General features: G+C 42.6%; 3 protein-coding genes across 3 annotated transcripts in view; 1 reads left to right on the top strand and 2 right to left on the bottom strand.

Annotated features, from left to right (window-relative positions):
- The first annotated feature begins 3,363 nt into the window (after window positions 1-3,363).
- LOC128724134 (neuronal acetylcholine receptor subunit beta-4-like) lies at window positions 3,364-5,449 on the top strand. Its single transcript, XM_053817898.1, has 8 exons — window positions 3,364-3,448; window positions 3,606-3,760; window positions 3,860-3,904; window positions 4,005-4,114; window positions 4,186-4,571; window positions 4,677-4,829; window positions 4,907-5,100; window positions 5,165-5,449. Exons 1-8 carry the CDS (start codon window positions 3,364-3,366, stop codon window positions 5,330-5,332), a joined length of 1,296 nt encoding a protein of 431 aa, XP_053673873.1. The 3' UTR covers window positions 5,333-5,449.
- Window positions 5,450-6,179: 730 nt separating this feature from the next.
- On the bottom strand, window positions 6,180-9,218 carry LOC128723456 (beta-hexosaminidase subunit beta-like). Its single transcript, XM_053817200.1, has 7 exons — window positions 9,082-9,218; window positions 8,868-8,947; window positions 7,853-8,032; window positions 7,714-7,789; window positions 7,519-7,634; window positions 6,714-7,448; window positions 6,180-6,640 (listed from the first exon to the last, which is right to left on the bottom strand). Exons 1-7 carry the CDS (start codon window positions 9,185-9,187, stop codon window positions 6,284-6,286), a joined length of 1,650 nt encoding a protein of 549 aa, XP_053673175.1. The 5' UTR covers window positions 9,188-9,218; the 3' UTR covers window positions 6,180-6,283.
- Window positions 9,219-11,535: 2,317 nt separating this feature from the next.
- The window catches only part of LOC128725868 (protein disks lost), a 69,785-nt gene continuing 69,038 nt past the window's right edge, over window positions 11,536-12,282 (bottom strand). The window contains exons 10-12 of the mRNA XM_053819637.1: window positions 12,037-12,237; window positions 11,770-11,957; window positions 11,536-11,685 (exon numbers count right to left, since the gene is read on the bottom strand). Of these exons, the coding sequence (XP_053675612.1) occupies window positions 11,536-11,685; window positions 11,770-11,957; window positions 12,037-12,237 (539 nt within the window). The remainder of the gene's footprint in view (window positions 11,686-11,769; window positions 11,958-12,036; window positions 12,238-12,282) is intronic.

Raw genomic sequence — 12,282 nt, 5'->3', positions numbered from 1 at the left:
GGAGGTTCCCTGTTTTCCTGATGCTTCCGTCAATTCACACTCCTCGATCGATCTTGCTCTTTTGTGCGTGTGCCGTCTTTGTTCTTCTGCTTACTGGGTCTCACACATAAAGATCTTCATCGATGCTTCTGTTTCCGTCCATCACCAACCTGTACGATTGATTTACCCCATTCTCTTTCTCGCGCGTCTAACGAAGCGCGTCCTGTCAAGCTAAGACGATCCCACGTACACGATCGTGCGGTACGTGCTTGAGACAAACCACCGCCAAACTATGCTGCCACCCAAAAACTTACCCAAAATATTTTGGTTCGTGTCAGCGCACGGCTTCCGGAGGACTTTCATCTTGCTGCGTGCAAACGTGGACTGTTGATTCGGTGCTAATGGTGATCGGATACGCGAACGGGCACGTACGCAGGATGTGCTTTACGGAAACGATTTTGCAGTCGTGCACCTTGCTTGGCCACTGGCCAAAGTGTAATTGCCATCCGGTGTTGGTACGCTGCGCGAACGTCAGGTTCAGGACCAGGACGATGCCTCTCGCAGGTGAAAATGCACACCCCGGATGCAGGAGTAAGCACGCGATCGGTGTGAATTATGGGCGGTGCATGCGATGCAAGGAGAAAGAAAAACAAAGAGGAACAACGATGAATGGATGAGAGGAAATGGAAACTGTTTGCTTTCTCGGGGAACTTTGCACACTTAACGCATCAGCCACCGGTGGACGTCCATCGTGGAGGGCAGTAATGGCGAAACGCCCATTTGCAATTTTCCATAGGCAACGAAAAGTCGATCAGACGACCCTATGGGCCAGTAGGGGGTTTTAATTCGAGATAGCTGTAAATATGCAACGATTTGAATTTATTTAACATTTCTTCATTTCTTTCATATTCTATTTTACGCATATATAGTTTGTCCAATACTCCGTAAATGGTTGCTACTACAACTCACAAACAACCCATCCTGTGTTGATGCAATCGAGCAAAACGGCATTGTACGGCAATCGTGCATGGCAATTTGTCTGCCACCATATGTTCACCATATTTGAAGAGGTATTATCGCCCAAACCGTACCAAACAGTCCTTGGCGTGCAGTACCTGTAGGCGGCAGCATCCTTTGCCGTCGTGGGCCAGCCGTATGTTTTGCATAAATTTGTTCGTTTTTTCTCTCCCACCAGGCGCACTTCATGTTTGTCACGGGACCGGGCTGGAAAACGTGAGAATCTGCCAGTGCCGGCAATGCTGGTGCCTGGTTGCGGTTCCGTTTCGGGAAAGTCCTCACCGAACTTCATTCATTCCCACGGTTATGTCCACCGGTGCCGTGTGGAGTTTCCCACCCTTCAAGCGATCGCGGCCGGACCTGCACTACCTGATCTTTTATAGCACTGCACTAAAACGCTCGTTATGCTCTTGTGTATCGAGCGCATCCACCGACACACAGCAGGTCCTTGGGATCTGCTTTGGTGTGTAAGGATAAGGATATGTAGTATCATCGAAGAACCAGATGTAAGTAGCGCATCATACACATTGAATTGATAGAATTTTAAATGGATCGGGACAATCATGAATGGAGTAGTCGGAAGAATAGGTCTCGAATTTATAGAATAAAACAATTGACAGACGATCACGGACTTTCCGGTGCAGTTGTAAATTTACGTGAATCTTGTTTAGCAGAAATTGATCTAGAATTGTTTTTCTAAGCCTTTAAATAAGAAGTAATCAGTGCGTCTTATTACGTCATTGTTAATGTACTTAAAGCACAATAAGAATATTTTAAACAAAAAGCTTTTTGATAGCCATTGCAGAAAGTATGATCCCAATGACTATTATTCTATGCGTGTTACTTTCGCTATAACAAAATTTGAAAAATGTTGGAAAGAGCCCATTTAATGTAGAGATGAGTGAATTTACTAAAGTAAGGATTGAAACAGATTTGATGCAGTTTATAATCGAGCGTAATATATGGAGCTATCGAAAAGAAAAAAAAATTAAGACATTATCTAATATAAAAAAATAAAAACAATTGGAAAATTTAACACTTTTATTCCTTAACTTACAAACAAAACAAATTTTAAAAGTTTTAATTGTTTCAAAGCTTTAATTTTTAAAATTTCATATGATCTCCGATGGTAATTTAATGTGTGCCATAGACTATAAGTAATGATTATTTTACAGTCTATAGCGATCAGCTCTTTGAATCCGATCTTTCAAAACAGGTAGAAACAGTTATATTTAAGCTGCATGAAATTTATTGAAATGTGTTGGAATTTTTTCTTCAAGAGTTTTAGCCACAGCAAGACCCAGGGAAGGACATTACAAAAAATTACAAAAAAATTGATGAACCATGAAGTTTTTTTTTTTTCGCCGAGAAACTTAGGAACAACAACTAGGCACAGATCGCGACGATTATCTCTAATTTGTTGCTTGATGCTTTTATTGCTGTTATTAGTATACACTTATGCTATATTTCGTAAACTAATATGTAGATAAGCATAAGCTTGAATAAATATAGGTTTCGTTCGAATAAAAATAAATGTGTTAATTATAATTTTTTTGTTTGTTTATTTATTACTATTTAGTCTTCTAGCTCGAGAGGGCTACAAGACAGATGAAGCAAACTACGCGTAACAAAATAACGCATAACAAACATGACGCAAATAGTTAAGCACATAAATCATAAGCCATAAAGGGCACGTAGACGTATTTTAACACTGAACATGGAATAGTTAAAGTCGATCACATGATACATTTTGTTCAAGGCTCTAGCCATTTGAACCACAGGGTCAATAGTACCGTACTCTTTCGCTGTAATTCAACTGCCAGCAACTGTATGTAGCTTAGAGATGTGCTAGGAGCCGTAAGATTGATTTTACTTAAGATAGAAAGAACGTCAAAGTGGCCGTTTAATAATTTCAATACCAACATATATTTGGCCATTTTCTTTCTATGCTCAAGCAATTCCATTATAGTTAATAATATACAGTGAGAAAAGGGTTTATCTCTTGTCAATCACCATCCCAAATAGTGAGATTATGTTTATTTTTCCTCAAACAATTTCCCTTCCAAATTGCAACTTATCCGTTCGTTCGCAAATGTGCTTGAAAGCATGAACTGGTGCTGTTTATTTTCCTTTCCAACATTAACGCAATAATCCCCGCCAGATATATGCAGTGGTGTGTTGCTCGTGCTTGCTGCCAGAAGATAACACACGAAACATCCGGTAGGGGAGGATTCCACTGACGCCTACCGAAAACGCTAGTGGCAATCAGTAACCCGAATCTCAAGTGCTGCTGGTGTGCTGGAACGAGTGTATGCGATCGTCAGCTTCATTCGCAGTGTCAATCGATCGATCGATCACGCTGCTACGATGGTTGGTCTTTGTGTCGGTACCATTAGGATTGTTCGCCTGCTGGGATGGATCGCATTGCTGCTAAATCACGTACTACCGGCAGGTATCGCTGTTCATTTGCTGAGTTTCACGTCGAGCCGCGATCCCAAGCGTGTTCGTACGTGACATTCCACCGGTGTGAACTCTACCGTGAATGTTGTTTTTTTTTTTTATGTTTTGTGTGTCTGTTGCCTTCTTTTCCTTCCGGGTGACGCTGGCAGCATCTGTCGACTGCAGCACGGACTCGGGGAACGTGGAAAACAGGCTGAAAAACTCACTCCTCTGCAATGGCTACCGTGTGGATGCGCGCCCGAGAAAGGATCACACGCAAATGGTCAATTTGAGCGTGACCTACCACGTGCTAACCTACGAATTTGTACGTAAACCTTTGTTACCATGGCGGTTGTGAGTTGGATTTTGTTTGTACCTTATCATGTCCTTGTATTGTAACGTCCTCCCTTTATTCGTTCGTTAGAGCGAGGACGATGATCTGCTGGAGCTGGGCGTATGGATGGATCTGGTAAGCACCCGTGGGATGTCTGCTGTTGATCACGTTTTCGCCATTAGTGAAAGAAACTCGCTAACACTTCTGCACCTTGAACTCGTGCGCTAATTCACAGCGATGGACGGACGATTTTCTGCGCTGGAACAGCTCCGAATGGGAAGGAATCGATCGACTGGCGATCAACTCGTACGAAATGTGGCTTCCGGACTTTCGGCACTTTTCTTCGTGGGTATTTCTCGTACGCCTGTCGGAGTGGAGTAATTTTGTGCTACTACAAACTTCCACGTCGTCCGTAGGTACTACAATCCCGAGGAACTGCAAGACTGCGTCAACCCCAAGTGCTCTGTGGCGATGAATGGGTCCGTGTTTTGTTTGCCGGTGTGCAGTCTGAACGCCAAGTGTGATGCTGATTATTCCCGGTGGCCTTTTGATGTGCACAAATGCGAAATGTGGTACGGAGCGTGGGCGAATTCGATGGATGAGGTGGACATGCACCTGAAAGATGTTTGTCTGGGCAAGAACACTGAGTTTACCAGCCCAAAATGGAGCATTGTATCGCTGGAGAAACGACGCAGCGTCGTTTTCTCAACCGACAGCTACAAGTACCCCGTGCTGAATGTCGAATTGATACTCATAAGGAAAGCCAGTTTCGAGCAAGTAGCGATCATCGGACCAATACTGGGTAAGTGAAGTGCCACAAGCCGTAAGCATTGTTTGTCTCTGTGGCAAGTGAATCGTTCGTAAGACCATCTCTAATAAGCCGTGAATTCGTTTAATTTTCTGCTAGTGCTCGCACTGCTCAACGTGTACACCGTTTGGTTGCGATCTAACAGCTTCGAGCGGAAGGTGATGCTGGGTATTTCAATTTCCTGCCACTTTGCTACCTTAAAACAACTGGAATGGACCCTGCCTTATAATCGAGACACGCTTCCGGACTGTAGTAAGTCAGCTACCATTTTGAGCCTCGTGCTTTGGGTAGCCTTTTAGTTTCGTTTCTCGCTTCGTTTTCGCTTGCAGTGATCTTCATGCTTAGCTCGACGATCTTGGGCGTGGTGTTGCTGATTCAAACGTTGCTCAGCTGCTGGATTCGAACGCAGCTCAATCTCCAATCGACGACGGGATCGTTCATCGATCGATGGACAGCTCCCTGTTCGCAGAGCCGAGTAGCGGAATTAATCCTTTCAGCGGACTATCTGGAGCTGAATCACAAGGTATCGGTACGATGGAGGGCTGCAGCTTGCGATTTGTGCTCTGACGGTTTTATTCTGTCGACAGGTGATCCCGGATGAAAACAAAAACAGCTGGGAAAGGTTGGCAAAGTTGTTTGATCGTGCTGTGGCCATCTCTTGCGTGATTATTTACGTTGTGCTCTTCCCGTTCTTCATTCCATTCGAGCACCGGTTGGACGAGAGCCAGGGTGTGAAATGTGTCATTGCGGCATAGTTTTAGGTGCCAGATTTTCTAAATCAGCCACGCCGTTTGCTTCATTACAATTGACAAATTTTTTATTTCTTCGGTTCTTTGTAGTGTTCAAGCGTTTTGGGAAACTATACCTTAGTAGAGCCTAAACAGCTGTTGTTATCATTCAGATAAAAATCATAAAATTACAAAAAAAGTAAGATATCTAGTATAAAAGTGCATATATAGAAGCAGACCTGCAAAATTCATAAACAAAACAAACAACTTCTTGTAGTAACTTGGAAGCAATTAAAAAATTAATGCTTTGAATATAGTTTTAGTTTTCTCTATTCACTCCGAACTTCGTTTCAAAGTATGCGTCAATTTGTTTTCTTTTTTCTAACTGGCTTTTTCTGGTGTTCGAAAAATTTATTGTTTATTTATTGTATTATAATTAAAACATGTATAAATTTATCTAATAGAGCTTTTTGGAGACACTGTAGGACATCTGGAGATGAAAAATTGCGTATGAAAACATAAAATAACATGTGCTCATGCGTTTTAACATATGACGTCACGGTAGCGATGGTAGCGAAGAGAGATCTTAAAAAACTGCTCGATTTTTTATAGCAATATCGGAGGCAGCTATAATAGTAAAAGGATAAACATAAATTTAAATTAAGCATTCAATAATAACTATCAAATGAAATTTGATAAAAACTGCAAAAGATTTTTTAATTTTTTGTAAAGATTTTGGATTTGAAATATTGATTGCCTGAAAAATAAATAATAAATTTTATTGAAGTTTATTGTATTCGTTTTATTTTGAGCATTTGTCAATTGTTTTTTTTTAAATTGAACCTTGCTGTTTCTAGAATCTTAAGCAGGAAAATGATAGGACCTAATCGATCGATGATTGTTTCAATCATCCCAAAAAAACCAATCGTTTCGGAACTTATTTAATTGCCCAGCTACCACCAGCAACTAGCCCTAACTTTAAATACAAAATCCCGGCCCATTTGGTGGCTGTGCCGGAATACCGCGATGATTCATGCGGCAGGTTTGCTCTTCCAGCCTGCGAGCCGCTTCGTCCGCATTGTTCACGTTGGCAGGTGACCACAGCTTTTCGGCCGTTGCCGACACTCGGGGGAATATGCGCGGCAGAATGTTGTTCCCGTTCACCACCTCCGACCACATGCACGCTTCGCCACCGAGAACCAGCGACTTTTGTGCGCCAGTTCCGACGAAATCGTGCGGATCACAGTTGTAGAACTTGCGCCAATCCCCACCGGTGCTGAGGTGGTCCAGATACCAGCAGGACGACAGTAACGCCGGTAAACCATCGCGCGTTATCTATAGAGATATAAAGAGAGAGCGATGCCATGTATAAAGCATGATGGCAGCGATCACACCGCATGTGCTTTACCTTAGCCAGCAGATCCTGCCGATTGCCAGTCCAAACGTGCACCACGGTTCCGTTCGGAAGCTGCACTCCATTCACGTACACCTCTTGCCACACGAGCGAGCTCCGGTTGAGCGCATCGATCTGATCGACGATCCGCTGGATGAACTTCTCCTCCAGCATCTCGAACGAGTACAGCCGGTTCTGCTTCATGTACTCCAGCACGTTCGGGTTGCTAGCCCAGCACTCGAAGCCAACCTCGTCACCGCCAAGGTGCACGTACCGATCCGGGAACACCTCGATCACCTCACGGAACAGCTGCGACAGGAAGGTGTACGTGGATTCACGTGTCGGATCCATCGGTCCGAGTTTGCCCCGGTACTGATCGTAGCACTCAGTCAACAGCTCCGGATGCGATACACCCCACGATCGCGTGTGACCGGGAGTATCGAATTCGGACATCACACGGATCCCTCGCAATGTGGCCTCTTCGATGATCATCGCGATGTCGGCTTGGCTGTACACCATCGACGGATGATAAGCACCCTGTTGACTCAGCTCTGGAAACGTGCGACTCTCGTACGGGAAGCTGTGATCGTCCACAATGTGCCAGTGGAACACGTTCAGCTTGTTGTACGCCATCCCGTCCAGGATCTTCACCAGCGTGGGTGTGTCAACGAAATGGCGCGATGTGTCCACCAGCAGGCCACGATGCGAAAACCTCGGACCATCGTTTACGGTTGTGGCGTTGATTCGCAACTAAAACGAACGTACACCATGCGTTAGCTCAAACGAAGTGCTCTGGGCATGCATTTCTCCTCTAGAATACCGTGCTGCCGTCTTCAGCGAGGACGACCATCTGTGAGAAGGATTCCAGTGCTCGCAGGATGCCCCAGATCGAGTACGATGACAAAAGCGCCTGGGAGTCGTTGACCACGATTGTGTCTGCATGGAGAACGGGAATGTGTACGAAAGGTTAGCGAGCTTTTCTTTTTCCAGCATTGCACTCAGGTTTCATTCTCACATTCTTCGTCCATTGAGAGGTACGGCAGCGTTTCGCAGGGAGCTTTCAGGTCCACATCGACTTGTTCCACGAAGCCCTAGAATGTTGGAGTGTTTAAAAAACTTGCAAATCCGTAGCCAAAGGTGAAGTTCGCCCTTACGTTCCAGTTGGGATCCGAGCTCCAGGAACGTGGACCATAGGCACTTTGCAGGATGTTTGCCACTTGCGAGGAATACTGCCTCTTGAACATCACCCGCCGGGTCTTGTTGCCGATTGCTAGGACTATTTTTTGGTAGCGAACCAACGCCGTGTTCAATATATCGCAGGTAAAGTTGGTAGGCTGCCGATTTGGGTGGTACAATGATTGATATTGTGTCATGATTTCATGATTAACACGAGGAAAACGAACGAACATTTTAGAAACACCTTTTTCCATTTTTCCATGATACATTTGTACTTTACATTGATGCGGAGTTGATTTTAAAAATACCTGTCTCAAAAACGATTCTTAAACAATGACCCCCTTGCAAGGATTGAAACGAGCCCATTTCGAATAAAGATGCAATTGGGATTCCCGCCAATACAAACAAATTGATATGCATATCTTACTAAGTGGTACGATCACTTAAAATAACAGCCATATGATGGAGGGCAACAATGAAATTAGAAATTGTAGCACTTGAGCTTATTCTGTGCTACCGAGTGTTAAAGGCTCCCGCATTATCGCACATTCAAACAAACACTTAAGCCGCCGTAACGGTGCAACGAAGTAAGTATTTGAAACACCAATTAATTAAACATTCCACTTGAGAGGGTCTTTTATGAGTTAATAACGCTTCGGTTTGTCCCAAGAGCGCTGTTCACTTGAGCGGCATCATCTTTCGTTACTCTCTCTCTCTCTCTCTATCTCTCTCTCTCTCTCTCTCTCTCTCTATCTCACAGTCCCTTCTGAGTGCTTCAGTTTCGATTCTTATCGCGCGCGCCGAGTGATTGCATTCTTTGGGGATTTTTTTTCTAATTTTCTTTAGCACGCGATACGCTTTTGTACGCGTTTAACGGCTTAATACGGCGAGGGTTGTTTACGTTCCGCGGAAGCGATAATGATTTACAACAAGCTCGTCTCTATGTTCGCGCAGTATCCTGCCCGTTTCACCTTTCTTCGACTGATCAATTACCTGAAACCGGAACGTGCCCGGTCTGAACCTGTAGTAGTGCTGGGAAGTGGTTTGGTTCCTCGGTTTAGGCCATATCTCCCCTGTAACGAGAACGACGCGCCCGTACGTGTGAGAGGCAAAAGGTCATTGGCTCACGTGAAGGTCCAGCAGGGGTTATTGAAGGGAGCTGATACCCGTCAGACGATGCCGGCATCATTGTTCATCGTTCGCATACCTTTGGTGGCCTTTACGACGGGTCCGGGATCGACGATGTACGCGTACGTCCACGGGATGACACACAGCACTGCGACGGACACGCGAAACAAACGGTTCGCTTTCATTTTCACCTAGAACACACGCGGATTGCACGACACTTGACGGATGACGGATGGTTCGGTGGACTTGAGATGGCACGAACACCAGAGGGAACTACCAGCACTAACGCTGGCCGGAGACAGACTGACCGAATAGCCGTGCGGTGATGCTCGATCAAGCGGCAGTTGGGGATCATTCATTTCTCTTGCCTCACATAATCACAACACCCTCGCGGGTTGCGTCTGGGAAGTTGCTTTCGCTCTTTCTGATGCGGACGGATGGATTTCTTGCGCGCGTTTTGCTCTTTCGTCGGTGTTCTTTAATCGGTCGCCGTCTGCCGTCCAAGTTCATCGTAGTGACAAGGCATTATCACATAACGCCGATGAATCAGTGTGCGCGTGTCCATCTCACCTAGGCTGGCCGCTGGAAGCAGATCTACTGAAGCGGCAGCACCACCAGCAGCAGCAGCAGCAGCAACAGAAATCATGTGTGCCATGTGCGCTGGAAATGTTCGGGATATTGTAAAAGAATTTGTTTTACCTCACGAGCAAAATGATCTACGTACTACTTGTATTGTAACTAAGTGTTTAGTTTTCAATTGAGCTGGCTTTTTTTCATGATATGTAAATAATTGTTTAAGGTTTGAAAATTTTCGACCGTTTTGCAATGATTGCTTGGTAATTCGAGATTGTAATGCACTCTGAACCATCAGACTATGTAAATGAAATTCTCAACAGTACAGTAACTTACATGATGGGCCAATTTGGAGAGATACAACCAAATACAAAAATTTGAAGAAAAAATAAGTTGATTAGGTTGGCTTTTGGTTATTGTTTTGTAGTGTTATCTGTTACCTGTTAAGCTTAAAGGTCCAAATATCATTTTTCAAAAGAAGAAAATCTCAAAAAAGACTGTTTGCCAAATTTGTTTTTGAATCAAAACTGTGCCAAAGTATGTCTGAAGGAATGAACACATGTATGATTCGGAAACGCAGAAAAATAGCAGAAGGAAAAAAACATCACTTTTTCTTGGATAATATTGTTGAATTACAATAGGCGAGAGGGGCGCGGCTCTCTGTTCATGAAAATTTACTGTAAATATTCATTTGAAGCGATACGGCAATTTAAAGTAAAATATGTATTTTCTGGTTTTTTATGCCTATTTTGCTTTATGAGCTGCTTGTGAATCTTTACGTCATACTAAATATTAACCGTTACATAAAAAGTCAACGGCAATTAGCTATGGCTATTGCATGCTAGATTTGAATATATTTACATTAGGGTAACATAACGCAAAGGGAAGCTTGAAATGGAAACATGTGAATGCTATGAGTATCCTGATCTTCAGAAAAGTTTCGTCGAGTTTCAACGAAAGTTTGTGATACATTCTCACTTTATTTAAAAATATCCACACGCAAAATCAGCGCCCTCTATTGCTGGTGGACGGAGTTACTTTGTGGAATCGGCTCTCCACGGCTGTTGCTATTTATAAGCAAAACCAAAACCCGCACCTTTCCATCAAACAGTACTTCATTGTTTATTGATTCAAATTTAAAATAATTTTATAACACATATTTGTGACACAAAATCCAATTGAATATATTTTAGTACACATCTGCTAGCATGCTTTGGCTTGTTCTTTTACGAGCAAAAACAAAAGAAAGCCGATAGCGAAGAACAAGCACCCGATTCCAATTCGTTGCACGGCAAATTGAACGAAAAAAGTCCCTTTTAGAACAAGCTGTGGCGTTACTAAAATTTAGAGAAATAGCTGTTGAACATCCGGTTGATTGTTTTTTTAGTGTTTCTTAGTGATGTATCAAAATGTATAATATTAAAAACAATTTTACTACATTTTACAGTTAAATATATATTGTACCTTATTTAAAAAGTCCTTCGAATTAAAACCGGGTATGAATTTATTCTTGTGCTTGTATATATTTTAATAGAAGCATAAAAGCCTTTGGAAATCATATTCAAAGGGTTCTTTTTTACATGCAAACAAATACTTGTAACACTCTTTTACTTATCATATTTAATTTAAGGAAATATGCAAATAACAACGATTGTCAATCACAATAGTTATAGGCAATCAATTGTATGAAGGTAAAATTCTATATAATAATTATTTAAAAGTCCTTAAAGATTTTATTAATTTAAGATTCAAAAACAACCAAACTTTGTCAGAGATTTAAGTTTTATTCTTTATTTTTAAGTTCGTTTAAAATTCTCGAAGTCGTTAATAAACAGTTAAAATAAAAAATCTAGAGAAAATAGCACTGATATCAGCTGAATATTAACCGTGGTATCACATGTTGTGCTATTGTTTTGAAAATAATATTAAAAGAAATATGTCGTAGTCCTTTGTTTGAATATCAAAGATCTGTTATGTCTCGCGCTAAATCGGAAAGCATCGCCATAAACATTTCCGTGTGCGAATCGTCTATGTTGTGGCCAGGTCGCGTAGATTGATCACTTTTTTGCATTACTCGGTTAATAACAACCAAAACACGGTCCAGAGTTGGCTGCAAGACAACAGAAAAAGAATTATGAACTATGTTCAGACACAAATTATGCGTTCTAAGCACGTGATTTAAGTTGCATCTTACCTTCGACCATTCGTCGTTGAAGATGGCTACAAATTGTTCATTCAAAACATCTTTTGTAACAATTTCGGCATCAAGAAGAGTGATGATAAAATCTGCGTAAATTTCGTAATTGGAGGCAGGCGCAGTATTTTCCTCCAACATACGAATATAACGATTGCTTATCAAATGGGAAAACACGTAATTGGCATCTGGAAGTGAAACGATATGTTCTTGTTAATTTCGTTACGTGAAACATACATGATTACTTGAAGAAGTAATCCCAAATACCTCGTTGCAACCGCTTACGACGGTACTGTTCGATTTGCGTAGGATATACGAATGATCGCTCCTGCATCGGGGACGATGGTGAGGTATTATCGTCCGATTCCGGTGCCGGTGGCAAACAGAAGCGAGCCAGTTTGGGATGTTTCCAAATTCGAACCGCACGTTCGAAAAGCTCGGCTATGCACAAATCACAACGCGATTTTACTACACAAAAGCAACAAAACATGGAGACATTATTTACCATCCGGA

This window comes from Anopheles nili, chromosome 3, assembly GCF_943737925.1.
Source record: "Anopheles nili chromosome 3, idAnoNiliSN_F5_01, whole genome shotgun sequence".
Classification (NCBI taxonomy): Eukaryota; Metazoa; Arthropoda; class Insecta; order Diptera; family Culicidae; genus Anopheles; species Anopheles nili.
Note: the sequence above shows the minus strand (reverse complement) of the source record. Positions and strands in the feature narration are given on the sequence as shown.

What these genes read in the sequence shown, in the direction of transcription:
- LOC128724134 (XM_053817898.1), top strand. Translation starts at nt 3,364, where the DNA reads ATGGTTGGTCTTTGTGTCGGTACCATTAGGATTGTTCGCCTGCTGGGA. An exon ending in GATCATCGGACCAATACTGG is followed by an intron (nt 4,572 to 4,676) that starts GTAAGTGAAGTG and finishes ATTTTCTGCTAG; the next exon opens with TGCTCGCACTGCTCAACGTG. An exon ending in ATCTGGAGCTGAATCACAAG is followed by an intron (nt 5,101 to 5,164) that starts GTATCGGTACGA and finishes TTCTGTCGACAG; the next exon opens with GTGATCCCGGATGAAAACAA.
- LOC128723456 (XM_053817200.1), bottom strand. Translation starts at nt 9,187, where the DNA reads ATGAAAGCGAACCGTTTGTTTCGCGTGTCCGTCGCAGTGCTGTGTGTC. An exon ending in CGTCGTAAAGGCCACCAAAG is followed by an intron (nt 8,948 to 9,081) that starts GTATGCGAACGA and finishes TTCTCGTTACAG; the next exon opens with GGGAGATATGGCCTAAACCG. An exon ending in TCGCTGAAGACGGCAGCACG is followed by an intron (nt 7,449 to 7,518) that starts GTATTCTAGAGG and finishes CGTTCGTTTTAG; the next exon opens with TTGCGAATCAACGCCACAAC.